The sequence below is a fragment of the Garra rufa genome, chromosome 16 (assembly GCF_049309525.1).
Source record: "Garra rufa chromosome 16, GarRuf1.0, whole genome shotgun sequence".
Lineage (NCBI taxonomy): Eukaryota > Metazoa > Chordata > Actinopteri > Cypriniformes > Cyprinidae > Garra > Garra rufa.
The window spans coordinates 5,058,978-5,085,172 of record NC_133376.1 but is presented as its reverse complement, the minus strand read 5'-3'; the positions used below and the strand labels follow the sequence as shown (position 1 = coordinate 5,085,172).

At 38.7% G+C, this 26,195-nt stretch overlaps 1 protein-coding gene across 1 annotated transcript in view; it reads right to left on the bottom strand.

The window, feature by feature from the left end:
• The window catches only part of maml1 (mastermind-like transcriptional coactivator 1), a 33,657-nt gene continuing 7,462 nt past the window's right edge, over positions 1 to 26,195 (bottom strand). The window contains exons 2-5 of the mRNA XM_073820921.1: positions 16,554 to 17,957; positions 9,025 to 9,201; positions 2,983 to 3,184; positions 1 to 2,421 (exon numbers count right to left, since the gene is read on the bottom strand). Of these exons, the coding sequence (XP_073677022.1) occupies positions 1,358 to 2,421; positions 2,983 to 3,184; positions 9,025 to 9,201; positions 16,554 to 17,957 (2,847 nt within the window). The 3' untranslated portion in view covers positions 1 to 1,357. The remainder of the gene's footprint in view (positions 2,422 to 2,982; positions 3,185 to 9,024; positions 9,202 to 16,553; positions 17,958 to 26,195) is intronic.

Below are 26,195 nucleotides of genomic sequence, written 5' to 3'. Positions count from 1 at the left end.
ACCGATTCTAGAGAACTATATTTACACAATACTCTTGTTTTACAGGCAACAATAATAAAAAGTATAAAATACTTACAAAATTTTGCAACAATGTACATATAAAAATAAGATCTATCTTCTCCTGAACAATAGAAACTGCATACATACAAAAAAATATATAAATATACATGAAATCCTGTCACAGAATCTCAGATGAAGAGAGAGTTCAGGTAATGTGGTTCAGACCAGCACCTGACCTGCCCTTAATGTAACATCAGACACCAGAGGGAGAAAACAAATAGGAATATTAACCCTCTCACCAACACAGAAGCTCTGGGCTTTTCTGAGAAAACAAAAACAAAAACACAACGTAGTGTAGTGTAACATGAAAGTGTAATGATGCAATCTACTTTCACTGGAGCATTGTAGAGTTCATCCTCCTCAATATTAGTCTCAGCTACACTCCTTCAAGCTGTCATGGCCAGATTAAACAAATCCCAAAGCATCTATTTTCTAAATTTAGTCAACGAGAAACTAACCAATGCACATACACCATACGGAACTTAAAGTAACAGTTCACCTAAATTAAAGTCGTCATTTATTCCCTCATGTCATTCCAAACTCACATGACCATCTTGAGTGGAACATAAAAATGAGACAATCTGAAGAATGTTAATACACTCAGGGTCAGTTTTCTGGTAAAGGTCTTTCTCTGATGGGCCACAATCCAAATTTTTGAATGAATGTCTATGTCTATGGAGGAGCAGCTTACTACTAAATGAACCAACATGGAATTTTTTGGAGTTTACAATGAACATGTTTTTAGAAGAGAATTCACAGACTATTTTGCATGATTTAAAATCCAGGAGCAGGACAGAACATCCCTCATGGAGCAAAGTCGTATGGGTTTGGACCAACATGGTTAGTAAATGTGTTCATTTTTGGGTTAACCATTGCTTTAGACTGTTTTACTGTAAATTACATCTTGTGCATCTTCAAGAGTGCAAATTTAAGGCCTGTGTGCAGACCTTCCTCATGCCTACAGCGAACACATAGGCAACACAACCGTATGAATGGCTCAACTTGTGTTTGAGCGCACACTCCTCATATAAGAAAATTCAGTGGTTTTACTGAGCCACAGGTTCAGTAGTAGAGCATTTCCCTCTTTGAAATTTCCAGTCCAGAGAACAACTCAGTGACATAGGCTCTGTGCTCTACTTGACTTCTAATATATACACCATATACATACTCAATAGAGAGCACAGCAGATCTGACCGTGATATGAGCAGTTTCACCATCTCTGAAAACATCCAAAAGTGGACGTTTACGTTTTATCCAAAGGCACCAGCTTTGGCCATTATTGGCCCATAGCCATCACTCATTGGTGACTGGCTAACAGCTCATCTAAATCGTCCATCCACTCTTGTGTTGACGGATTTTTCAACAGAGAGTCAACCAGGTCCGTCTCGGCAGCAAACCCGGACAAGCTGCCTCCCGATTGGGTGTTGTAGCTAAACTGTAGCTGCTGATTGGCTGTCCTGTTGAGCTGATAGGCCTGACTGCACTGAAGTCCTGCGGTGCGGTTGGGACCGGCCTGTGGCTGGCTGAAGGGCCCCAAGTCAGGCAGAACCTGCTGAGTTTGAGGCGGCGCTTGTGGCTGCCCCTGCTGGGCCGTCTGCTGGCCAGGAGGTGGCAGCTGTTGGGTCATGCCTGGGTTATTGGTCCGTTGCTGGTTCATGCTAGGCATCATTTGTCCAGGATTCATACCTGCCAGGGTTCTACCAGCTGCACCATTTCCCATGCCACCCTGGGGAAACGGAGTGCTGTTGGAAAGTTTGGACAATCTTTGCTGCATGTGGAAGCCAGAGTTGGGGAAACCTGCTGGCATGCCTCCGTTAGCAGAGCCAGGCTGGAGACCTGGATGCTGCTGGGGCTGCTGCTGCTGCTGCCGCTGCTGCCACGACTGGGCCTGTGTGGGCAAGGCACCCTGGATACTGGTTGGCATTGAGGTGGGCATAGCAGAGCCCATGTTATTAGCCATGGCATTGGGTATGCTGTTGGGCATGCGGGCCAGCTGCTGCTGCTGTTGTTGTTGTTTCAACATAGCAGCATTGGGCTGGTTTTTCAAGTGTGCTTGTTGCTGGGCTGCTAGAACATTCTGGCGGTAAGCGGCAGACATGGTGGACACTGGTGGTCTCTGCTGGTTGGGGTGGGAGGGATGCATGGGCATGTTGCCGTAGAGGACCTGTTGCACATCAAGACCGCCGGCGCAGGATTGGAGGCTCATGTCTGCTTGACTGGCAGCCGGAGGGGGACCAGTGGTTGGGCCAGTATTCTGTCCTACCCCCATTCCCATCATGCCTTGCGTCTGGGGGAACATCCGTTGTGTTCCAGGAGTGGGGCCACTGAGAGAGTTGACATTTCCTATTGGTTGAGATGCACCTAAAACAGAGTACACCACACAATTACAATTAGAACGTGACCTTATGCCAAATGTATCTTCAATTATATAATCACCCATATGATGACAATTTCTTTTAGGTGAGCTAAGCTTTTAAAAGTAGACTCACAGATGAATGATAGATGCTTTATGTAAAGGCAGCACAGCATCACCACACATTAAACATACTGTGTGCCTATCATTCAAATGAGTCTATCAATAAACACACTTGCAAATCAGATGGACTTGTTTGTGGAGTACTAACAAAAGGCTACTTGTGTTGACCAACAGAGCCAGGAAGCTCATGTCATACTGAACTTCTCTCGTAATCAGAAAAACAGATGACCCGTTTACACCTGCTAAACACCTGACTCAGTGATCCAATCTCAAGTCCAGACTGGGTCCCAACCACTTGATACACCAAATTATATTTGGAGGTGGTCAGGTACAGGTAATTTCTAGTATCTAGTGCTGCTTGAAAACAGAGTGCCAACTGATATAACATGCAACAAGCAGTGGGTGTAAAAGGGGCAAGTGATGATCAAGAAGAGAAAGGTGAATACCGGAGATGGTGTGTTCGCTGAAGCCTGAGGGGTGCTGCTGGGCCAGACAGGGCGGCACACCAGTGAACTGAGAGACCTGCTGCTGTTGTTGCTGCTGGAATGGGTTCTGCTGAGCCTGCGGGTTCTGTTGGTCCTGGTACTGAGGCGGAGGACGGGTCAAATGCCTCTGCAGCTGCTGTTCCTGCTGCTGCCGATGCTTCTCCTGAGACAAACACACTTCAGTTATTACTTCAAATACTGTGATCAACATTAACAGACTTTTAGGAGAGGAACAACACAGTTGCCAAAGGTTTTATCATTCTTGTGAGGCTGCTGCCCCCTGGAGGTGGACACTTGATGCAACACTATAGCAGGAATGTATACACTAACAGTTTGACAATAGAAATAATAGAAATCACCAACTGCCAGCAAAAACTAAATTCTCTATTTGCAACCACAATATTACCCAGAGTTTAGCAAAATATATTGTTTGGTGAAAGAATTGTTAATTATGATGATGATTATGAATATATATAGGTGCATCTTAATATATAGGTGCATCTCAAATTAGAATATCGTGAAATCAAATTGTGAAACTCGTGTATTAAATAAATTCAGTACACACAGACTGAAGTAGTTTAAGTCTTTGGATCTTTTGATTATGATTTGGCTCACATTTAACAAAAACCCACCAATTCACCATCTTAACAAATTCATACTTCATAAGACAAATAAAAAAACATTTTTAGTGAATTGTTGGCTTTCAAGTATGTTCAATTACTGTACATGTACTCAATACTTGGTAGGGCCTCCTTTTGCTTTAATTACTGCCTCAATTGTGGCATGGAGGTGATCAGTCTGTGGCACTGCTGAGGTGGTATGGAAGCCCAGGTTTCTTTGACAGTGGCCTTTAGCTCATCTGCATTTTCCGGTCTTTTGTTTCTCATTTTCCTCTTGAGAACACCCCATAGATTCTCTATGGGGTTCAGGTCTGGTGAGTTTGCTGGCCAGCAGTGGTGGACAGTAACGAAGTTACATATCGTTACTCCTTATAATATATCATGTGCTCCGAGACGCAGAAACATTGTCTGATTAATGAACAAACTGATTCTTTTCAATGAACCTGTTGAATCGGTTCGCAAATCGCAACAAACGATTCATTCACGAATTGGACTGATCCAATTGCAGCTGTTCTCGAGTCGACAACTCACTGATTCAAATGAGCCGTTTAGAGCGAGTCTCCAGTCAACTGAATTCACAAATAAGGACCGGGAGATATTGTGAGCGCGCGACTGATGCTGCGAAAAGTTAGTTATAATGTCGATTTTTAGGATTAATTATTGTAACTGTCAGTTGTTTGCGAACTAAATCTGCTGTAAAGGGTGATATATTTAAGCCCACTGAAATGCTTTAATGCAGACACATCAACATCGTTGTCTCAATATTTTAGGTCAAAAAACGAAACATAAAAATAACAAAGATTGAATAAAATAACTCATGCACGTTAATATTCCTCGCTGCTGTAACCTTAACAGTTTTATTAAAATGCTATGCATTTAGCCCTAGGTGACGTCTGTTTTTATATTGTTTATTAACGGTATAATTTTTTATATTGTTTGGATCAACTAGCCTAGTAGACAGATATAAATGTTTATTCATAACTATACTGAAAATAAGTAAATATTGTTAGCTGATGCTAACTGCCTAGCTAACAAGCGTGGTGATAAATTGAGGTGATTTTCAGATATGAAGTCCAAATATTTATAATCAACCACCTAGACAGATTACATCTGAGGGAAAAAGAAAAGATGTGATGTTCAGAGCATGGTTACTATAGTAATTATCAAAGTCGGAAGTGATGCCCTCTGGGGGGATTTGGCTAGGGGTGTTTTTACACCACAGACAATGTTTGAGAAAAAATAAAAATATTATGAAAATATAATTATATTTTCATTAAAATGTTCTTCCTAACTTCAGGCCTTATTCTCATATCATTTATAACTGTGACATTCTACAAAACAAGCTTTAAAACACTTTTTTTCTTACTGGTGAAAATGAGATGGTCAAATCAGTTTTCTCTCAGGTACATCACAATGCAAGCTTCACAGTGAACATTATCACTCTCGTTGACGTAGTCCATATCAACAACAAAAATATATCTTGACTCCATATAGGCTGGTGGTTATTTTGGGAAAATCCAAGGCTTTTTGAACAGTAGGATTATAAAAAATATATGCTAATATAAAATTAAATTAAGTAGCCTATATAATTGCAAAATAGTTCAGTACTTTTTTACTTAAGTACACAAAAAATGTAGTACTTTTGTACTTTCACTCGAGTAAAATTGAAAAAGGAGCACTTTTACTTTTACTGGAGTAATATTGTATTACTCAAGTACTTGATTTGTGTACTTCGTCCACCACCGCTGGCCAGTCAAGCACACCAACACCATGGTCATTTAACTAACTTTTGGTGCTTTTGGCAGTGTGGGCAAGAGCCAAATCCTGCTGGAAAATGAAATCAGCATCTTTAACCCTCTGGGGCCTGAGGTGTTTTGGGGCCCTGAAGAAGTTTTGACATGCCCTGACATTTGTGCTTTTTTCAGTATCTTAAAAACATATGAATGGTTAAAGTCAGATTACATTGTAATCAGCACATATTGGGCTACAATAATATGCAAGCAACATTAATGTGCATGTTTGTGTTTTTGAGAAAACTATGTTTATGCGTGGTTATTGAAAATCTAAAGTTTTGAAGTCACTGAAATAAGGCCATGAAGCACATACAGGACATTTCTTTACAAGACTTTAGATAATTGGATGTCGTAGGCTAGAATTTTTTCAACCAAATGATGTGAAAATCATCTCGTTCACTCGTTCAGAGAAAACAATATATTGATTTAAATTTTATAAAACATGTTTTGTGATCGAAAGGGATTATTCATAGGTGTGGCAATGGCCCATGAATATTTAGCAATTCACACCTGAAAGACAAAAGGGCCCTCCCTAATGGCCCCATCAATGTCTGACTTGACTATAGCAGGTAAGGAAACAATGTGAAAAGATTCAGAGAAAGGAGTTTTAGATTATTTTTATTTTATTTACTATCACTGTATAAACAAAACATACATAATGAAGGTCAAAGACACATTATTGAGCTCCCTCATCTAACCACACAGATGTGCACAGACTTTGTGGCATTTCTGAAAACTTCTTCTGAATTCTGTTCAACAAATGAAACAAATCTTACCTGCTATTTTGTGTGCCCTTAAAAAAATACAAAAAAAGTCAAAAACTTGTTTTACACTAGAATATCAGTGTAGTTGAACATCTCAAGTTTCTAGTGCTCTGAGAGGAAAACAGTTTGAAGGGACTCAAGGGAAAGAGGGCAGGATTCATCTTTTGAGCAGGTTTGAGATCACTACAAAAACAAAACAAACCAAAAATCATATCAGGATCATCTGTCAGAATACAGTATACTCTAGAATTTGTACTAATGTAAAAAAAGGACATGTAATATCTAAGAAACTAATAATTATCGTTTAGCACTATATTACTAATAAACGTGATGTAAACACACATTCAGTGTAAGCACTCATATTACTTTTACACTGTTATACAATAAAATAAATAAATAAAGTATGATTCTACATTCATAAAGATATCGTCATAAATGCATCTCACAGTCATAATCACATCGTCTTTCTAGAACATTATAAATATCCTGCCATTGTAAGAGATGCAATGCAATCAAACGTACTTCATAATGTTTCATTTGATAAAGTCAGGAATTTTAGTTTGGAATAAGTCTAACTAGTAAAATGTGTACATGTTTTGTCAAAGTAAATAACAGCGAAAGCTAGTAGGAAAATGAAAGTAAGACTTACTCATGTAAATGTCTCCTCCTGCTGGGTTTGCGTCGCATCGCGTCCTTCTTAGGATTGAGGTACATATAAGTCTTATTCCTCACAGCATGTCTTCATTCAGTAACAAACTGTAACCAAGATGAACTTGAAGTCATGTTGCTTTGTTGCATTGATGTGGGAGTTTCCTCGCGTACAGATACTCCGGTCCTTGCCTTGCCTGTAGCACATGGCTAATTTGCATGGCAAAAGATTTCGCGATAGTGGGCGCGGTCACATTAGAGATAATTAGTTGGAACTGGATAGACTAGACATCTCCTTGGTTTCATATAGATTAATTTATCACAGATTATTTGTTTTTGATAAAACTTACTTTGTTTAAAAGCATAAATCTCAAGCTTTCAGTAGATACCACTTTTATGTTTGTGTGCTAAATATTCACCGTGTTTGAATGATATAAGTGACGCATTTCTAAAAGCAGTTCACGGAGACAGAGAAAACAGAAATCACCCTGTTTGTTTTCTTTATTCTAAATAAAAAAACACAACTTTCTGCTGTTCTTTTGAGTGTGCCCAAATAAAAGTACACGCTTTACAGTTTCCATTGATGTATATCTCTAATGTGTATGACTTAAACCGACAGAGCATTTTTAGTGTCTTTTGCGCTGATCTTAAAAAAAGTAGGTTGGTCACGCCGGCGTGACCGTCGGCCCCAGGGGGTTAAAAAGCTGAGTGGTGGCTCTCGATGCCTTGACTTCAGCCTCAGTCCATTCCTTGTGAAGTTCACCCAAATTCTTGAATCGATTTTGCTTGACAAGCCTCTCAAGGCTGCGGTTCTCTCGGTTGGTTGTGCATCTTTTTCCTTCCACTCAACTTTCTCATGCTTGGATGCAGCACTCTGTAAACAGCTAGCTTCTTTGGCAATGAATGTTTGTGGCTTACCCTCCTTGTGAAGGGTGTCAATGATTGTCTTCTGGACAACTGTCAGATCAGCAGTCTTCCCCATGATTGTGTAGCCTAGTGCAGCGGTTCCCAACCGGGGGTCGCGACCCACTAGGGGGCCTCAGTGATCCTCCAGTGGAGCCGCGAGATATCATAAAATTAATTTAAATATTAACCTATAATTGTTTAATTTCATTATTAATAAGCTAAATGAAAACAAAAGCACAGCTTCTCTCATGTTCTGTGATTGATTGCTTCAGACTTGGCGCAGCAAGCCTCATCGCACTGTTAAATACAGACTGAATGGCGGCTCAAAACTTCCAAATGCTGTACGCAAACTACTGTTACATCTCTCGGGTGCATGCACAAAGCAAACCATTGCGCTAATAAAAAGGTAAAGGCAATTCGTGTAATAACGAACTTGCGCGTGCCTAACGTATAACAGTCGTGTTTATCAGAGTCGTGCATTAGACACGCATAAGTCCGCTATTGATTCACGAACTATGCGCACCATAATACTTATGGTATTTTTGCGTGAAATTTCAAAACATTTGCCTAGTTGTCCAAATTATTGTCCTGTGAGTGTTTTATAATGGATGCTCACCCACAGAAGAGGAGTGAGGCTCGGTGTTAATGAGCATCAGGCAATTTAAAAAAGTTAGAATTGAGCAGAGGTTTTCTTTAAAGATTATAAGGTATATTTAAAGTTTTAATTTAAAGTTTGTTTGAATTTTGAGTTTTTTTTATAACATGCAGTAGAAGAATAATAAGGCAAAACAAATGTTTAGGTTAATTAAAAAGGTTTAAAAATAAATACTGCAGAAGTACAGTATAAGAGGACATGTCAGGCACAGGGGGGCCTTGCAAAATTGACCAGAGAAGGAGGGGGGCCCCGGAGTAAAAAAGGTTGGGAACCCCTGGCCTAGTGAACCAAACTGAGAGACCATTTTGAAGGCTCAGGAAACCTTTGCGGGTGTTTTGAGTTGATTAGCTTATTGGCATGTTACCATATTCTAATTTGATGGGATAGTGAATTGGTGGGTTTTTGTTAAATGTGAGCCAAATCATCACAATTGAAAGAACCAAAGACTTAAATTGTGAAATTGTGAAACTTGTGTATTAAATAAATTCAATGCAGACAGACTGAAGTAGTTTGAGTTGAATTACTGAAATAGATGAACTTTTCCACGACATTCTAATTTATTGAGATGCACCTGTAGAAGAAAAATAACAATAAAATAAGAATATCAGTAATGGCACCTGCTCAGCCATCATCTGTCTCTGGAGGAGCTGCTTCTGCTGACTTATCAACTGCATCTGCTGCTTCATGTAGGCCGCATTACTATGGTTAGCCGGGATGCTGTTGCTGCTCTGCTGTGGGGTCATAGTGTTGCCCATGCCAGGAACATGAGTGGTCGAGGGGTAGGAGCCCGACTCCTGCATAGACAAATCGAGAAAAAGATTCTTATTAAACACTACCAGTTACAGAAGGCAAACTATTTCTGGACAGGAAATGCCCCCCCCCCCCCCCCTCCTCAATTTGCTGTAATATCCGCTTGCAGTTTGTTTTTTTCCTCTGTAATCAACTGTATAGCAATTAATTACATTTATGCTTTCACTTACTGATGCCTTATTAAATGCCTTACTGCAGTAATAATCATCAAATCTGTGCTGTGGGACGTTATGTTTAAACATAACAAAAGATAAACACTCCCTGGTGGCGATATTATCTTCAAGGTTACCATTTGAGGAGTTACCACATGACACTTCAAAAGGTACTTGTGTTGAAATTGCAAAGCCAAAAGCCAGGAAGCTCATGTCATACTGAACTTCGATTGTGAAAAGAAAAACAGATTTTTAAATTTTTTTAAAGAAATTAATACTTTTATTTAGCAAGGACATGTTAAATTGATAAAATTGATAGCAAAGACTTTTTTGAATGAATGCTGTTCTTTTTAATGTTTCATTTAAAGAATCCTGAAAAAAAGCGTCACAAGTTCCAGAAACATTTTTGGCAACACAACTGTTTCCAACATTGATAAATTCTAATAATAAATCAGCATATTAGAATGATTTCTGAAGGATCATGTAACACTGAAGACTGGAGTAATGGCTGATGAAAATTCAGCTTTGCATCACAGGAATAAATCATATTTTAAAGTAAGGATGCACCAAATGTTGGGCAACCGAAATTATGCGGCCGAAAATAGCAAATAAATAAGCAGAATAATTGAAAAGGCTGAATAAATTATACAAAACAATGACGAGCAACAAGAAAAATAACTATTACAAAAAAATAACTATTACAACAGCTCTATTAATACATTTATTATAACATTGCTCAGCAAGGTTGCATTTATTTGTACATTAAAAACATTCAAGCTTGATTCAAGAAGGGGGTCTTAAAAATGGCCAAAGAATATTATTTTACTAACTTCTTATTAATTTTAAGTTAAATTGTGCTTTGTTGGTAGGCTATAATGTCTACTAGAATGTTAAAAATGTTCAGTGTTAAATAAATATTTTTAAATTGTTGTTTTGTAATTGATTTTTTTTTCTTTACAAAACTGTAAAAAGTAAATACTGGCCATTTAATTTATGCAATGGTGAAAAAAACTAAGCAAAATACATGGGGGGAAAAACACGAAAAACCGTGTTCGGTAATCGGCCTTCGGCCCAGTGTGTAATTTCGTTCGGCTTCGGCCAAGAATTTTCATTTTCGGTGCATCCTTATTTTAAAGTATATATATATATATATATATATATATATATATAAAACATTATTTTATATTGCAATATTACATTTTTTTTGTATTTTTGATCCAATAAATGCAGCTTTGATGAGCATAAGAGACTTAAAAAAAAAACACATTTCAAGTCTTACCGATTCTAAACTTTTCAACGGCAGTGTATGTATACACACATGCATCTGAACTGGACCAAAAAAAAAAAAGTTCAAAGTTGTCCTAAGACAAGAACAGGTATTGTTTTGGTTTTAGGACAACTTTGATGAAAGGTTTTGAGCGACTTTAAATGTTGACTACTGCATTACAGAAAGAGTGAGAATTTGGTTAGCAAATATAAATAGTCCTAAACACCTAAATTAGGCTTCATTCATGAGTATACCGTCTTATACTTAAACACAAAATCAGAGGAAAGAAATAAGTAGGACACATTCTTGGCAGGTTTTGTGAGATTCCCCCTCCTACAGTATAATTAATGCAATCTACACCAGCTGAATGCTTCAAATCTCACTGCTTTGAAACTCCCATTTAAATTCAAGTATCAAAGCAGCTCATCTCCTCTCTGATCTGACCTGATCGTGAGGCAAAAAGCTTCCTCAGCACCTCTGGACTATAGACAGAGGTGAAGATAGTTTTAAAATATATCAGATGCCAGCACTGGCAGGCACCCTTTCACAACAAACACCCGGCACACTCTCACACACACTCAGCGCAGAGGTATTTCGAGGTCAATGACGACACTAAACAGTGTTATCTAAAAAAGCGAGATGTGGACAGAGATTTTACAAACGAGAGTTAACAATAGCAAGTCAATGAATCGTGCAAGTAAAAGTTGATATCTCACAAGAAAGTAAAAGCTAAATGGGTTAAACGGCTATATTTAAACCGAAAGAACGATTAAAGAGGGGGGCTGATCCGAAAATACTCGGCGCAGGACGACGGCCAGGGGCGGGCGGGCACAACGCATGAAAGACGGCTTTGTCGCCCCCTCCTCTCCCTCCCTCTTTCCCTCTCTCTGGCTCTGTCTGTCCTTTTCTCTGTTGACTCGTCTCTCGCAGCCCATCCCAGCCCCCACCGCAGTGTGTGTGAATGGCTGTCTGCTCTCTGCTCCTTAGCAACCAGCTGCCTGACCCAGACAAACTGTTCAACCCCGGGGCGCATGAGGCCCACTGCCAGACACACACACGGGCCGACGGAAAAAAAACCCTTGAGCTGGATAATATACTCAATATGCTTTTACATTATGTGTTATATTATTTTGCTGCCGACTGTGAATGTTGCCATGATTTAGCCATGACTGTTAGTCACCATTAAAATCAAAATTGAATAGTTATTTGATGTAATATTGTTTATTATTAATAATAACAATAATAATTATTATTCATCATTTTTTAAATTCATGTGCTCTCGTACTTTTTTTGCTCTCAAAACCCCCACCTCCTTGCAATGACATCTCAATAATAATAATAATAATAAAAAGAACAACACTTTAAGTAACCTGTCCCGCCCTAAAATTCCTTATTCATTAACTTTAATAGATCCTCTCAAGGAACAATACTATAGAAATGAAACTTAAGATATATTTTAGAGTAGTCAATGTGCAGCTTGTATAGCAGTATAGATTTACTGTCCTCTGAAAATAACTCAACATACAGCCATTGTCAAAATAGCTGGCAACAAAAGTGAGTACACCCTAAGTGAACTTGTGAACTGTGTCAATATATTGTGTTAGCACCATTGTTATCTGGCACTGTCTTAATCATCCTGGGCATGGAATTGACCAGAGCTGCACAGTTGTTGCTGGGATCCTCTTCCACTCCTCTATAATTAGACACATGGTGCTTCTCCACCTTACACTTGAGGATGCCCCACAGGTGCTTAAAAGGGTTCAGGTCTGGAGACATACTTGGCCACTCCATCACCTTCACCTTCAGATTCCTCAGCAAGCATGGTGGTGTGTTATGTTGGAAAACTGCCGTTCAGCCTCGTTTCTGGAGGGAAGGCATCATGTTCTGCTTCAGAATGTACAGTACATAATGGAACCCATGTTTTCCTCAATGAACTACAGCTCTCCAGTACCAGCAGCACTCATGCAGCCCCAGACCATGATGCTCCACCACCATGCTTGACTGTAGACAAGACACAATTTTCTTGGTACTCCTCACCAGGGCATCGCCACACATGCTGGACACCATCTGAGCCAAACAAGTTTATCTTATAGTCTCATCAGACCACAGGACATGGTTCCAGTAATTCATGCTCTTGGACAGGTTGTCTTCAGCAAACTGTTTGCAGGCTTTCTTGCGAGCCAGCTTCAGATGAGGCTTCCTTCTGGGACGAGGTCTATGCAAACCGACTTGTTACAGTGTGTGGTATATGGTCTGAGCACTGACAAGCTGACCTTCTACTTCTGCAACCTTTAAAGCAATGCTGGCAGCACTCATGAATTGGTTTTTTGAAGCCAGGTTCTGCACCTGACGCACAGAACAAGTGCTTAACTTCATTGATCGACCCTTGCAATCATCTTGGAAAACCTCTGTATGACCCTGACCACTGTAGTGTAACTCTGTTTCAGGGTGTTACTGAACCTCTAATAGCCTTGGCCATCTTTGTGGAGAGCAACAATTCTAACTCTCAAATCCTCAGAGAGTTCTTTGCCATGAGATGCCATGTTGAACATCCAGTGGTCAGTATGAGAGAATTGTACTCAAAGCACCTAATTTTAACTGCTCTAATACAAGATACACAAGTTTGTATGGTCCTGTCAAGCAGACAAAATCATAAACATGATGAATGGGACATGTGGCTTTACATGGTTAAACAACATACTGCTGTTATCACTTAGGGTGTACTCACTTTTGTTGCCAGCTCTTTTGACAATAATGGCTATTTGTTGAGCACATTGACTACTCTAAAATATATCCAAGTTTCATTTCTATAGTACGGTCCCTTGAGAAGATATACTAAAATTGTTGCTGAAACATGTACTCACTTTTGTGAGATACTGTACATCACAAAAGCTGATTTAACAGATGTATAAATAGTGTCTCTCATTATACTCATTGGTACAAATGGCATTAGAGTCGTCAAGATTGATTCATTTGCTAAAATCGTAAATCAAACATTACTCAAATGTTCACGGCCATTTCAGCACATTTTACATGATTCAAGATGTAGGTCTTCAGTGTGTATATTGTGCCGATACTCATGTTACATAAAATGCATACATGAGGATTTGAATATTTCAATTTAAAGATCCGCTTAGACGTTTCTTTTCCCTCTGTGCATTCCACTGTGCATCATTTGATTAATTAGGTTTCTACTTTCATCCAAAAGCCTTATTGCATAGTTCTGCACTGAGGGTTGTTACATACATTTCCTTAAACTCTAGAAAGAAACACTCCCTGCTGCCAATAATATCTTCAAGGTCAGCGGATGAGGAGTAAGTTATTCAGTTCCTAGAAGGGGCGTTTTGTGTTTTTTTTGTGTGTTCTTTTTCGAGGTCTCTGACTGGACTTGAAGTGGTTGTTAGATCTATTCCCTTTTTATAAATGAGTGCTGATCACAGTTTGTTTGGAAACATCACAGATTAAGAGAATTAAAAGCAGTCAAGCACATTACTGAACAACTATCGTGACTCTTCTGAGATGGATTAATCACTTTTTTTTTCTGAACTTCTACATTTTCACACTGAGCAAATGAAAAATGAACGTTTTAGTTCCAGAAGCTTTTTTTTTTCCTGGTGGCAGACTGATAGCATCACTGATAATTTCTTCCCGTTGATAATTTCTTCCCCGTAGTCTAATTTGAGCACCTCATTTCCACTGCGATGATGCAGAAAGATCTTGTCATCACTGTTTGAAGATCACACTCGCTTTGATATTTTATGTAATGCAATGACATTCAGACATTATGTGTCTAAATGATTTGAGGCCACTGAAGTCTGGAACCAAAAATACCATTGATACACTTCTCTACCACAGCCACAGTGATATTCTTATGAGCTGGAACGCAAACGAACGCATGCACATCATTTGATAGCATGATATGTGCACTAGAACGTTTCATTTTTCAGTTCCTTATGCTTATGCTACTTATGCCATTTCTCTCCAGAATTTGAGTGACACAAATGTCTTTGTATTCTTTTGAGCTTCCATAGTATTGAAAAAAAAAAAAAAAAATACAAATAAATATGGAACTCAACAGGGAACAGAAACCATTCTGTTTCCTACATTTAAAATGATCTTCTTTTGTGTTCAAACTTGAGGGTGAGTAAACTGTGACAATTTTGTCATTTACACATTCTTCTGTCATTACAAACTTGTAAGACTTTGCATAATCTTTGAAACACAAATTAACATATTTAGTGAAACTAAAAGTAAAGTCAATGTTAAAGTAAAAAGGCATAGGCAATGTAAAACGATTGAAAAGTAGTAGCGGCTCGTAACGCATGCAAAAGCTTCCAAGTTCATCATACAAGATTTCACATAAAAGATGCTTACATAAGTCAACAAGAGAAAATAATACCTGAATTTATAAAAATGGCCACGTTCAAAAGTTTACATACACTTGATTCTTAATACTTTGTTGTCACCTGAATGATCCACAGCTGTGTCATTTTTTTGTTTAGTGATTAATGAGTCCCTTGTTTGTCCTGAAATGTTAAACTGCCTGCTGTTCTTAAATCAAGTGAGAGACTTATATGCAACTATTACAGAAGGTTCAAACGCTCACTGATGCTCCAAAGGAAAAGCGATGCATTAAGAGCCGGAGGTGTAAACTTTTGATTTATAAAGATGTGTACATTTTTCTTAATTTGCCTAAATACATTTCCCCCCCATATTTAGTACTGGCCTTCAGAAGCCACAGAAGACAAAATAAGTTAAATTAACCCTGATCTTCAAATTCAAAAAAAGTTTTTACCCCCCAGCTCTTAATCCATCATGTTTCCTTCTGAACCATCAGCAGGCGCATTTCCATTACAGATTTGTGCAAACCTTTGACGATATTTTATAAAATGTTGAGTAAAAAGTATTGCGAAATGACGCCGTTTCCATTAACCAATGTTATGCGATTAAAACGTAATGTTTTCCTCTCGCGAAGTCATGGCAGCGGATTTTTGTGGGATTTTGGCTAGATTTAATCCAACGTGACTTGTAAATGCGAAAAAGCCATTTCCATTGGTGTTTTGTGAAATATTCCTTTTTCAAATTGCCTGAAAAACCACCTCATGCGAGCGTAAAAACTTTTTTGCAATATATGGGAGTTTTTGCGCAATTGAAGCATTTCCAGTAGGCGTATTTTCACTTCACAATTTCAATTTGTGCAATTTAAGGGGTAATGGAAATTAACCTTCTTAATGAACCTTCTGTAATGGTTTCATATGAGTCCCTCAGTTGTCCCTAGTGCGAAAAGATGGATCTCGAAATCATACAGTCATTGTTTTAAAATGTTCAAATACAAAAAAATGCTGAAAAACCAAAGAATTTGTGGGACCTCAAGGATTTTTCTGAAGAACAGTGGGCAGTTTATTATAAAAATAAAACAATTGTTGATCATTCAGGTAACAACACAGTATTAAGAATCAAGTGTATGTAAACTTTTGAACAGGGTCATTTTTATAAATTCAACAATTTTTTTTTTCTTCTCTTGTGGACTGAATAAATCAGTACTAAATAAATAAAAAAAAAAAAATAGCATGCATTTTGTATGATCCCTCTTATTTTGGTAAAATAATTAACATTTTTGCAGATTCTGCAAAGGCGTACATAAACTTTGACCTCAACTGTAATTTGGTTTAGGGCTGCACGATCCCTCGTGTGCTATACCCAATGCGCATCTTGCAAGATATCGTGCAGCCCTAATTCGATTCATCATATATGCACATATAAAAACCCATACATTAAATTGTTTCAAAGATCAACCAAAGTCTTACAGGTTCGGAAAAACATGAGGGTCAATAAATGATGACAATTTCCATTTTTGAGTAAATTAAACCCCTTATTAGCATCACATGTAATAACAGCAGTGAAAAGTCGGCCTTACCGGAGCATGCTGGTGGTGTGCTGGTCTGAAGTTCATGTTGGTTGGCCTCTGCTTCTGCATCTGTTGATGACGCATCAGGTTCAGGATGGCCTGGCTCTGTTTGTTCTGGTTCTGTGTGGCCGGAGGGCCCCTGGGTGCACCTGGCGCTCCAGCCTCATAATGGGACAGGGGTTTAGTGTTACTGTAGTCCAACATGGCCGCCTGGGCAGCAGGGTTGGGGGGGTGGCTGAGGGGCCCCGTGGGCGCAGCCGGGTGACTCAACATGTTGCCGTGCCCACCGGGCTGCATATAACCGGCTGGAGCGCCTGCTTTGGGAGAACCCTTGTTGGGCATGAGCAGGGTCTTGGGGTTGGGGAAGTCTTGCGGGTACAAAGAAGGGCTGGTCGACTTCTCAAGGCCAAAGGTTCCGGCCATTTGACTTTGGGTGGGAGCATTTTGGGGCCAAGATGTTGAGTGGTTGGGCTGCTGGTGGAATTTCGCTGCTTGCTGTTGCTGCGGTTTTTGTTGTGGCGGCTTCTGAACCACATGCTGCTGCTGCTGGCTTTGTAATATCGCCCTCTGCTGTTCACGTGCTGCTAACTGCTGCAGTTGCTGTGCGGGGGACAGGTCTTTGGGTGGGATGGGCAGCAGGTGATTTGGGAGTGGTCGGGTGGGCTGAATGGGTGGCTGTTGTGGATGCTGTTGCTGCTGCACAGGCAGAGCCGGCGATGTGGCTGGAGCAGTTGCGGGGGAGTTGGTGTGAAGCGGAGGCCCAGATGAGGTGGGTCTCATCTGAGGTGAACCGTTGCAAGAGTCCTGATCAAAGGCGGATGAAGCCGTAGCAGGGGAAAATTCAGTCTTCACACTGGATAGATCTGGCGGCATCAAGCTCTGAGCTGCACCGGATGACAGGAGCTCGGGGTCTTTGCGATCTCCAAAACTATCACTGAAGAGCTCCTGGATGTCCTCGTAGGGTACGGAGCGGTTGAACTCCTCCATAATCTCACTCCAATCCTGATCATTGAGGTTGAGGTCAGGGAAGAGGCTGTTGTTTCCATTCGCACCTCCCCCAGGCAGTATGCAGGGCAAGATATCGTCCACCGGCTCCTGCTTCATTTCTTTCAGGCGGAAATCAGACTCTGAGCCACGTGACGCACCACTATCAGTTAGACCCTTCCCGTTGTGCTCCGCACCAACCGCTCTGTGGTTCCCATTGGCCATGAGGCCATCTGTATTCACGTTATGTTTGGAGTCCATAGGTGAGAGAGGTGGCACAGTGCCGTTTGAGACCCCATTAAGGCCCCCCAGTGCATCCTCAACACAGGTTTTTTTATTGGGCGGGTAGCCATCGGTGAAACCATTGACCTGGTCACGGCCTAGGGGTGAACCAGCATTCTCCAACTTCCTCTTGACAGTCTCCTGTAACTGCACATAGAAGATACAACAAATTAACATTTAAAAAGCAGTTCATATAGGTTTTTACATTTACATTTAGCAGACACTTTTATCCAAAGCAACTTACAAGAGGACAAAATCAAAATCGACAAAAGAGCAATAACACGCAAGTGCTATGACAAGTCACATGTAGCCTAACGCAGTACGCATATCAAGTTTTTTCTAATCATATAATAAATTAAAAACAGATCGAATAAAAAAAAAGAAAAGAAAAACAAGCTAGGCCTAAAAATAGATAGAATACAAAAAGAACAAAGAAACTAGTGTTAGTTTTTTTGTAAATGAATAGAGTATAAGTCTAAAAGGGCAAGCTTCTAGAGGATACATAAGTCTGAAGTAATGAATTTAGGTAAAGGGGTGCAGAGCCAGTGGTGGTTTTGTAGGCAAACATTAATGCCTTGAATTTTATGCGAGCAGCTATTGGTAGCCAGTGCAAACTGATGAAGACAGGTGTGACGTGCGTTCTTTTCGGCTCATTAAAAATTAATCTAGCAGCCGCATTCTGGATTAATTGTAAAGGTTTAATAGAACTGGTTGGAAGACCTGCCAAAAGAGCATTGCAATAGTCCAGCCTGGACATTTTACTTCATAATTGTTACACAGCTGTACATGGCATGCAAACGGAACGGTTTTCTTCATGTATCGGTACTTGATCTCACAGCCATTAACTTTAAATCAAGTATAATATATATAATTTTAAGTTTTCCTTCCATTTTCAAGGTTATTCCATTTACCTCCAAAGATGATGGTCCCATTAATATTAATAAATAAATCACACACAAGCAAATGTAGATCAAATATTAGACAAACGGCTGAAAACAAGTACTGAGCAATGATGTTAATATGCTGTGAGCTGGTTTAAGATTCATGACTCAAATGTGACTGCATTATGAAAATTAGCTTGAGAGACTCCTACTCTGATGTTCAGCAATTGTGGACTCACTTTTTGACGTACAAACCCTATTAAACGAATCAACATCATAAATGTTAAATGCCGTGTAATATTTGTTACTAAAAGGACAAACATGGAGTGGACCAGGAATGCAGTTTTTCTACATACATTAATGATAATTAAGAACTCGTTTTACAACAATTCACTTTAGCAGGCAAGACTGGCATGAATCACAAGCAACTGCTCTCCAATTACTAACATTTAGGCCTGCATATGCTGTGCTGTATGGCATTTAAGAACGACTTATGCACTGCATGTGGTTAATTAAAAAAAAAAAATATCCACATTATTATTCAGTAACCGTAAATTTCTAGAAATTCCTACTCAGACTTGTGCATCTTCGTCATCAGTGCGGTTCACAGTTTGTGTTTCAACTTTTTGTGGACATAATTCATCTACTGTAGCACATTTCAAAACGCATAACTTTTTAATTGACAAGAAAATATCTGAGTTACTTTTCCCCCCATTTATTGATTAAAAGCTCTCCTGTCCCCATGTTAAGAGAAATTGTGAGTAAGATGTTACTTTAGTTCTATGTGAACATGCATTAATTCATCTCACTCACTAAAAATAATGCAGTATTCCTTAAAATAAATAAAAACAGTGAAATTCAACTCAGAATATGATGCAAACCTGCAATAATTAAATATGTTCAATAATACAAATATCCTTTTTTATTAACCGATGTCTTTGCTGCCGACCTTCGATGATCCAATTCATCCATACTAATAAGCACAAATTACTCAAGAAAATCTAACATTTGTTTTCCCTTTTTTTATTGCTAAAGAGTTGACATTTTTTTTCTGCGGTCTACTGTACAGACGTGAATTTACTTTCTCTAAGCCTGAGGTTTTTGGTGTGAAAAGGCTTTTACATTTGCCAAAAATATAACTTTTTGTATTAAAAGCAAGCAAGCTAGCCCTGCCCAGATTTAAAAAGTAACGCAAAAGTAACGTAATGCATTACTTTCCATAAAAAGTAACTAAGTAATGTAGTTACTTTTTTAGGGAGTAACTCAATATTGTAATGCATTACTTTTAAAAGTAACTTTCCCCAATAAGTCTAGAAAGTTTAAATGCTCATTTGAGGATATTCGGTTTATCAAAACCTATTCGATTTTTTTTTTCCGCCACAACATGAAGATGCTTAGTTTAAAAAAACAAAGAAAAAAAAAAGAAAAGCAGTGCTCCCACCGCTTTTTCCTCCCTCATATTTTAATATTCATTTGTCATTAGCACGACCAGCGCTAAAACAGAGGGGATTCATGACAAACACTTAAATGGCACTGTGCAATTGTGCAACCTTAACAAATTTACAGCTACTGTGGCCACTCAAATAAATGTTTTATGGATTTTATACATTTCTAAGTGTGCACTTTTTACTAGGAGCAAAATGAGGCTTCAAAACAGAAAAGGATGTGCCGTTTTCAACCCATCCAAACAGAATGAGCTGTTGTGTGGCGATCTACGGTCTGGCTGTGAGCGAAGGCATGCGGCCCATCTGAAGTGAACTCCCCCTCCCAACTGCAGCAGCAGCACACTGCAGAGTTTCTGAACCTGAAAAACTGGTCTCTCTGTATCGGCTACAGTCGTATTTCTGCGACGACCTCACTTGGGCGGCACACCCACGAAAACGTCCTTACTTTCAAACAAGCTAAAACCCTTCCCAAAGCAATTTTTTTTTTACTGACGTACGTCTCTTAATCTCTTGCACTCTTACTTTCGCTCCATCTTCTTGCCTCCCCCGCTCGGAAGCACCTCCACTGCAAGCTTGAGCCGCATGAGTCTAATTACCATGTGTATGAACGTGTATCCCACAACAAAAGAGTCAGCGCACGGACCGTGGAGGGGTGCGGGAGTGTGCCAAATTCCTGCCCGAGCACAACTCAAGCTCAGCTCGCCTTTGATGCCCTGCCTGCTACAATGGACAACCCCCGACCGCACGGGTGGGGAGCAGCGGTTTTGGCCCAAGGGCAGAGAGCGCCGTTTGAGCACAGCGATCAATATTAGAGCAAAGACTCGGGTCACTACACTCAGCTTTGTGGTTACAGCTACTTCACAAACGAGGGGCAAAGTCCAACGAGTGTTTAACGTCCTTTAGCGAAGCTAGTAATTAGTCCTTTAAGAGTCGAGAGCAGCCAAAAAATCTGTACGTGCAATTCAAACCAGCTGTTCATTTATTAGAGCTCTTTGCCAAGACAAAGCAGCACTAACCCCAAGCATTAAACTTTGGTATGTAACTTGTCCTGTATTACACACATGAATGACACCTCAAATCGTGCTGCTTTTTAGATGTCCTGTTACTTCATTGAATGGTTTTGATAAGTAGTATCTACAGACCAGAATATCAGAGACACGGGGGCGGGCTTCTTTTAATTTTAGCTTGCAAGTAACCACCTAGCAATGTCCTAATAACCATGCAGAATGCAACAGAAACTGCAGAGCAATACCCAGTAACCGCCTGGAAAATCCTAGCATCGTGCTGGCAAACGAGCAAGCTCACATTTTGTTGAAATTAGAGCTGCAAATCGATTATTCGTGTATTAATCGAATTAAAATAAAAGTTTATGTCTGTATACTATGTGTGTGTACAGTGTATATTTAATATGCATATATAAACGCACATATATGTATACATTCAGAAAATATATGTATGCATGGCGTGTTTTTGTATGTAAACGTATCAAATTTATATTATATATAAATAAAGTTACACATAGGTGCAAAATCGACAAAAATGTCCATGTCCAAAAACTGTCATAAAAATATGATTTATTAATATTTTTTTCCACTTTCACTGATGTCGATTTTTTTAACCAGCATCTGTTCTATCCATAGATACCAAACATTCATTAATTTTCAGAATTGTAACCCTTTAAATGCTGGTTTGTTTGCGTAATGCCACAGGTGTTTTTTTATGAAACAAAGAAAAGTAGTAATTTCCATATACTAAATGTTAAGCAGAATTTTTTTTCTTTGCTTATTGGATTCTTGGATGTGTCAGTGAGGAAGGACAACATTAATTTTGAAGCATTTATATTTTTATGCAGTGTTATATTTAAAATAAATAAATGTATATGCCAAATTTGAAAAAAAAAAAAAAAAAAGGGCACAATCTAGTAAAAAAAAAAAAAAAAAAAAAATGGTAAAAATATAAAATTTGAAGCCTTGCCGATAAAATGAATGCCTATTAGCAGATATTGCATCATTTCATCATTTCAAATGGCCATGGGTTAAAAAAAATTGCAGTTTTAACGGGTTTCAATGTGGACATTTTTGTCCTTAAGGTCCTGAGTGTTAGTATTTTTTGTACGGAGGGTAAAATTGATTTTTTGAAGGAAATGAGGGTGAAATATTAAAATCTCAATAAAAATAAACACCTGAGCCAAAATTTAGAGTTGGCATTAACACAGGCTCAAAACAAAACTGAAATGGACAAAAATGTCCATAAGGTCACACAAGGCTTAAACATGCTTTGTTATGAAAACTACAAAAGTCCCTCTGTCAAGAGCAGTGAGTGATTTTGTCAGTGAGTATCTTTTGTTGTTTGGTTAACATTAAGCACAGAGACGGCAGAAGGAATATTACTTGTGGCTACTTTTAGAGCTGCACAGATCCAATATACTGTTACACACGTATTTTCATTCTCAACCATTTACGTTATTTGAGACATAAGTTGAAGGTTTACACAAATAATCAGCAAATGCCAAATTTTGAGATACATTTGCATGTATTTGACTAGGGCTGGGCGATTTGGCCTAAAATCAAAATCTCGATTAATTGAACATTTTAACCCGATTACGATTAATGAACGATTATTTTATTCATTAATAAAATTATATTTAATTATATTTAAATAATATTTATTTTTTTGCTCTCATAGTTCACTGACAAGTTTTGTACAGTAAATATGCGCGTGCACATATTACAAGTGAGAGATTTTTGAATGAAGGGTGCACACACTATCTACTATCTATGATTATTTATTGAACATCAGTGTTGAACAACTGAAATTAAAGCACACATTGCTTAAAACGAAAAGTCACATTTTTCTTAAATTAGTGAAAATAAATAACTTTTGGAAACAAAGTAAATTATTTATAAAATAATAATAAATATTAAAAGTAGAAAATAAGCAGTATCTCTTCTAAATAAAATTACTCTTGTATATCCTGTAAATACTTTTTACTGTATAAATACTGCTTAAGCTCTCCATCGACATGTTGGCAGAATAATGTAACGTAACGGAGCGGGGTCACCTGACTCCACACGCAGTAGTGTTTTTAAAGGGAAAGTAATTGAAATAATTGACCTGGAAAAATTTGATCGATTATAGGTTCTGAATGTCGATTTCGATTACTTTTCGATTAATTGCCCAGCCCTATATTTGACCGTTTAGGTACGCATCTTAAGCTAAACGTTCACTTTACTTGTCTTTGTTCTGTTGAGTCTCTGAACTCATACACAGAACAGCGCAAATTCTCTTTCATGCTTTTAAAAACACAACATCAAATAAACATTAATAAATCAAGCACGTCCCATTTTATGCAAGTCACGTTACATGATTTTACTGATTTGCATGTGAAATTGGGCTTTTATAGAGGAGCAAAATCGCAAAAAGGGGGCGGAATCGGGAGCAATAATCGTCATCTCGATTATTGTATTTTCAAAATCGTTTGAAACCGAAATCAAAACCAAATTTCGATTAATTGCACAGCCCAACATCGCATTCAAAGTAGCAGTAAATGATTTGGTGTTGGGACAATTTGATCACTAAATCTGCATTTATTTGATCAAAAACACATTTTAATATACTTTAAAACTATTTAAATGCTAAAAATCTGATCAACAAAACATTCTGGAATTTACAAAGGGGACAATTTATTGTTCTGCAACTAGATGCACTATAGTTTGGCACAAAGCCTCATGTTCAAGACTAGCTATCGATAGGAAGACACATCAACATCAAGAGATCTGTGCTTAAAAACTGCAAAAATAAACGTAATGTATTTCTTATTGTATGGAATGTGTGTTGTGTGTCCTGTGTCCCACTGAAGGAAAAAGTCATGTTTAGTTATATGTTTGTAATACACGTGGGTGAGTAAATTAGTTTTATGGGTGAACTATTCCTTGGCCTAAAAAACACTGTAAGAGCAGGCTATAAGAGTGGAACGGCATACAAACCGATACAAACACATTCTGTTTGAGGGTGAGACTTTGGTGTACTGTAGATGCATATAAGTGTGAAAGCACACAGAGACATTCAGCTGTCCAGGGGCCACTGGGAACAATAGTGAGTCAGTGGTGTGGGCGAGCAGGGGGAGGGGTGAATGTGAGCAGACCTGAGTCATCCTAAACGCTCGACATCATTACGCCAACATGACCATCCCAAAAACTACAGCAGCTCTGTCCTACATCTCAAACGGGCTTTCTTTCAGCCTTTATGCCTAACAGCTTTCAAACTAGTTTGACTGCTCCAAACGCAACGCAAAACATAACCTACTTGCCCAGATAAAATAAAGCACTAGCACATATTCTACTGCACTTGAGCTAACCTAATTGTCCTGCCAGAACATAAAACATAATCCACCAATGCTGAACAAAGTGTTCCCCTAAATCGTCCTGCATTGACAATAATAATTGGCATTATCTGAATTAATATCTTAAAATTCTACAACTGATATTGATTGATTTTATAGCTTTTAGAACTCTTGCTTTTTTTTGTTTAAGATTCTTGGTATATGTTCACTAGTCCAAGCCAAAAGAGCCCAACCTCAAGTCTCTGTATGTCTGTTTAGCGATGTCAATTATTGTGAACCATTTATCCAAGCATTCTTTTTTTGTTCATTTGACCTCAATTTCTTAATCAACTGGATCTTCCAGTTAAATGTCAGACTTCTCTCTGCTGATGTATGCTGGACTTCTTCATTCATTTAGCTCTCTTAAACCAGTCCCTGTAAACTCATGTTCACCTCCACTTTTTAGTGTGACGCCCACAATTCAACATCCAATCAACAACAGATGCAAAGAACCAAGTTGAATTACACTCAGATATACATCACAATATAGAAAGCCATTCGCTATATCAGTTTCATTGAAACTTTTAATAAACATGACATTCATGTTGTTGTCTACTTTAGAGAGATGTTATTCTGCGGTGTTATTTCTACTAAGCGCTTCTCTGTTTGATTTAAAGGGTCACAAAACCCAAAAACACATTTTTTGAGATGTTAACAGATATATACACTGCTTAAAACAGTAATACCTGTCACGAAATATATTACAAAGTGGAAATTGGTCATTTTTACGCTTTTTGTGACCATTTCATGCATCCGATTCTAAAAGTTACGTTTGAGGCCGTGACGTAGACGCAGGTTTTTTTAGCGCTCATTGGCTTGTACAGTACCTATTTAAGTCATTGGGTTGACGCCCCCTTTTAAGCATTATTAATGAGCAGTGTAACATTATACATGACAAAGGACTCGTCTAATCCAATCTCTGCACTGTGCTTTGCATGAGCTTTTGCAGTATTTATGCATTGGACAGTAGCACTTGTGTCACTAGTTTACGTTATAGCTGGCTTGCTGTTTCAGAGTCATGGTTCATGTTTGTGCCTTTCTTCACTGTGACAAAACAAAAGAGTTGTTTTCGTTTCCCCGTGACTCGACCAGAGCTACAGTTTGGCGGCACGCTGCTGGTTTAAAGAGTCCTACGAAAACACACAGCAAATTTGTCTGTAAGGAACATTTCGTACCGGACAGTTTTTGGAATCAGGGACTCGTAAAAATAGGCTAAAGCTGTCCACAAAGCCCCAGCAAAAATAACCATGAATGTGTCGGGGTGGAAAAGTAAGGAGATATTCGAATTATTTTTTAATAAACTAGTATTTGTCGCAAAGAAAAAGCTGACGATCCTGACTGCCCATCTGCTCATTGGACGCTCCTTTAATGCCTAAATGCATCTTTATGGATTAGGCCTACAGCTAATGAAAGAGTTTTGTTTTCGGTTTAAATTAATTTTGAATTATTTCTTTACAGTTCCAGATGATACATCACTCTTACCTTTATGAGCAAAAATGAAGTTTCACATCGCACCGGCGCCTTCATGTCCTGCAAAGTGCGCTCCAGCTTTCACTCTCCGCACAAACGATTGGATATGCGCCCAATAGCACACATTTATCTAGGTTAAACGATTCAACTAATATTGTGATATGCTTTAAGTTTTTTATATCTGTGGATCTAAATTTAAATCGTGATG